Below are 2,530 nucleotides of genomic sequence, written 5' to 3' on the forward strand. Positions count from 1 at the left end.
ATATATATATGTATATATAATATACACCTGTATGTATGTATATGTGCAATATGTATATGTATATATATATATCTATGTTTATATTTATGTGTATTTGCATATGTGTATATGTGTATATGTATATGAGTATATGGATATGTATAAGTACTATTTATATGCATTTGTATATGTATATGCATATGTATATGTATATGTAGATGTATATGTACTTGTTTATGTATGTATATGCATGAATATATATGTATATACATACATATTTTAATGTATGTCTATACGAATATATGTATATATGTATATACGTATATATGTATATATGAATGTATGCATATAAATATGTATGTATATATGCATAGCCCCCTGGATAATCAACAACTGATCTCGTTTTTCTCAGTGGGCTATGATATATGTATACATAAAACGGGTCGCAGGCGAGAGCGTCAAGTTTAGTGGTCGCAGGCGAGAGCGTCAGAATTAAGACGAGTCGCAGGCGAGAGCCTCAGTCTTATTGTCGCAGGCGAGAGTCGCAGTCATAGTGGTCGCAGTCTTAACAAATCTCTAAAATATGGGTCATTTTATTGTAAAAATTTATGTAAATACAGAAAGAGAGAGAGAAAGAGAGAGAGAACTGTGAGCCTGAGGGCAGGGTTCATATAAACCAACATGACGTGTGTAATTGGAGAGTTGATTTGGCCAATCATGTCGCCGCATATGTATTTTTACATTCCGTGAAGTTATTTACCAAGCAACAATACCAACCAGCTGAAGCAACATATACATTATACACAATCATAAATATGTTTGTGTAAAATCCAGACCTGCACTGTGTAACTCAGAGGCCGAATTATAAAAGCATCAAGACAGAGTGGAACCTGCGGCATTACCGCATTGCGCAATTACTAACCACATCATACACAAAGCATAGCAGGAATATCGTCATACGCTATGAAAAGTAGAAGTAGCACGCCCACTCAAATTAATACCAAGCCTGAATCATTGTGTCAGGGCACAAGCACTGTAAAGCAGGCAAAGAAGGACCTTTTAAAGCCAGATGAGAGTGTAGTGGTCGACGTAGACGATTCTGGGGAGCAAATGTCTGCCAGCGAAATCTCGTGGGTGCAGTCAATGATTGGCGCGGCTAATCCGCAGAACATGAAAGTATTCTTCGGCACTTCAAACCAGAATATAACATTCAACGACGGCCATATAAGGATCACAATAGTGTTTCAGGGGTGTTCAGACTGCGAGTTTACCATCAACTCGCCAAGTGCGAAGGTATTCATGCAAGGCTGCAAGAATATTACCGTACACATGAATGACCGGATAGTCACGTCAACTGTAGAGGCCTACAAATGCGACAATCTATCACTGTACTACCACACCCGAGTGGAAACTACACAGATTGATGTATGCAACGATGTAAAATGTGCGTTTGACACAGTAGACGGGCTTGGTTTCATTATCTGGGCAGGCTGCCAGCGACTTCAGGTCTCCATCGCAGATAAACCGGAACTAGACACTCTTACAGGCTTCGATATTGCTAAGCCACACTACGAGGACATCGTATTCGAACGTACACAGTTTAAGTTGCACTACCTATGGGAGGCATTGCGCACTGAGAAGATCATCCGATTGGCCAATGGTTTCCCAACAACAAAGCGAGAGGCAGATGCACACAATAACAGGAGAGACGAGATCTGTAGGAAGCTGATAGATCAATGTTTTGGTGGACTTACATCACTGAAGAAGGCTGGAACTACTGTTGTGAATGCTTGAGAAGTCGTTGAGATGTACAAGGAAGAAATAATAGCCTACCAAGTTGACTGTACGGCATACCGAAGTGAATATATTCAACATTCGACACCAAAACGGTAATCGTAGTGTACTTGCCAACGATCCCGACGATTATTACTGCAACACCATGTTAATAAAAGAGAAGTCATCACAGATGAAGGTACTCATGGCGCGCTCTCCCACACTATTGAAAGAATATTGACAATCCCAAGTCAAAAAGACAGCGTACATTATGTTACACTACTTGTGTGCTTGTTTAGTTGCGTGCAACTGTTGAATGTGACATATCGTAGTGTTCACAGAACAGGGCATTTCAATCTCCTATATATACATATGTCACGTATATACACTGCAACAACTATAGTCACGCAAAATTTCTTAGTCCGTGCTTGTGAGAATTTTTGAAGTGTGTGCTATGTGCTTCAAAATTATGGAGCGGCTTTAGATGTGTAAATAGATCGTGATTTAGGGATGTGGGCAAAAGAAGAGCGAAACGTGCAATTCACACGAATTTAAAGCTACTTCAATCAGATATCAAACATTCAAAAAATCAAAAATTGCAACGCATGCATAAAATCGATTTGAAAGTCGTATGAAGGGTTACGTGCGGGTACATCAATACGTGTGTATATGTTTGCTAACACCCAATGTACAATACACGACAAGTACTCATTCGTCAGGAGTATATGCAACAGTTCACAAATACAAATACAAATACAGATACAGATACATAATATAT

At 39.1% G+C, this 2,530-nt stretch overlaps 1 protein-coding gene across 1 annotated transcript; it reads left to right on the forward strand.

The window, feature by feature from the left end:
* Positions 1-834: 834 nt before the first annotated feature.
* SARC_14256 (hypothetical protein) lies at positions 835-1,952 on the forward strand. The gene has a single exon (XM_014291612.1). It carries the CDS (start codon positions 943-945, stop codon positions 1,771-1,773), a length of 831 nt encoding a protein of 276 aa, XP_014147087.1. The 5' UTR covers positions 835-942; the 3' UTR covers positions 1,774-1,952.
* Positions 1,953-2,530: the final 578 nt, after the last annotated feature.

This window comes from Sphaeroforma arctica (genome assembly GCF_001186125.1).
Source record: "Sphaeroforma arctica JP610 unplaced genomic scaffold supercont1.4359, whole genome shotgun sequence".
Lineage (NCBI taxonomy): Eukaryota > Ichthyosporea > Ichthyophonida > Sphaeroforma > Sphaeroforma arctica.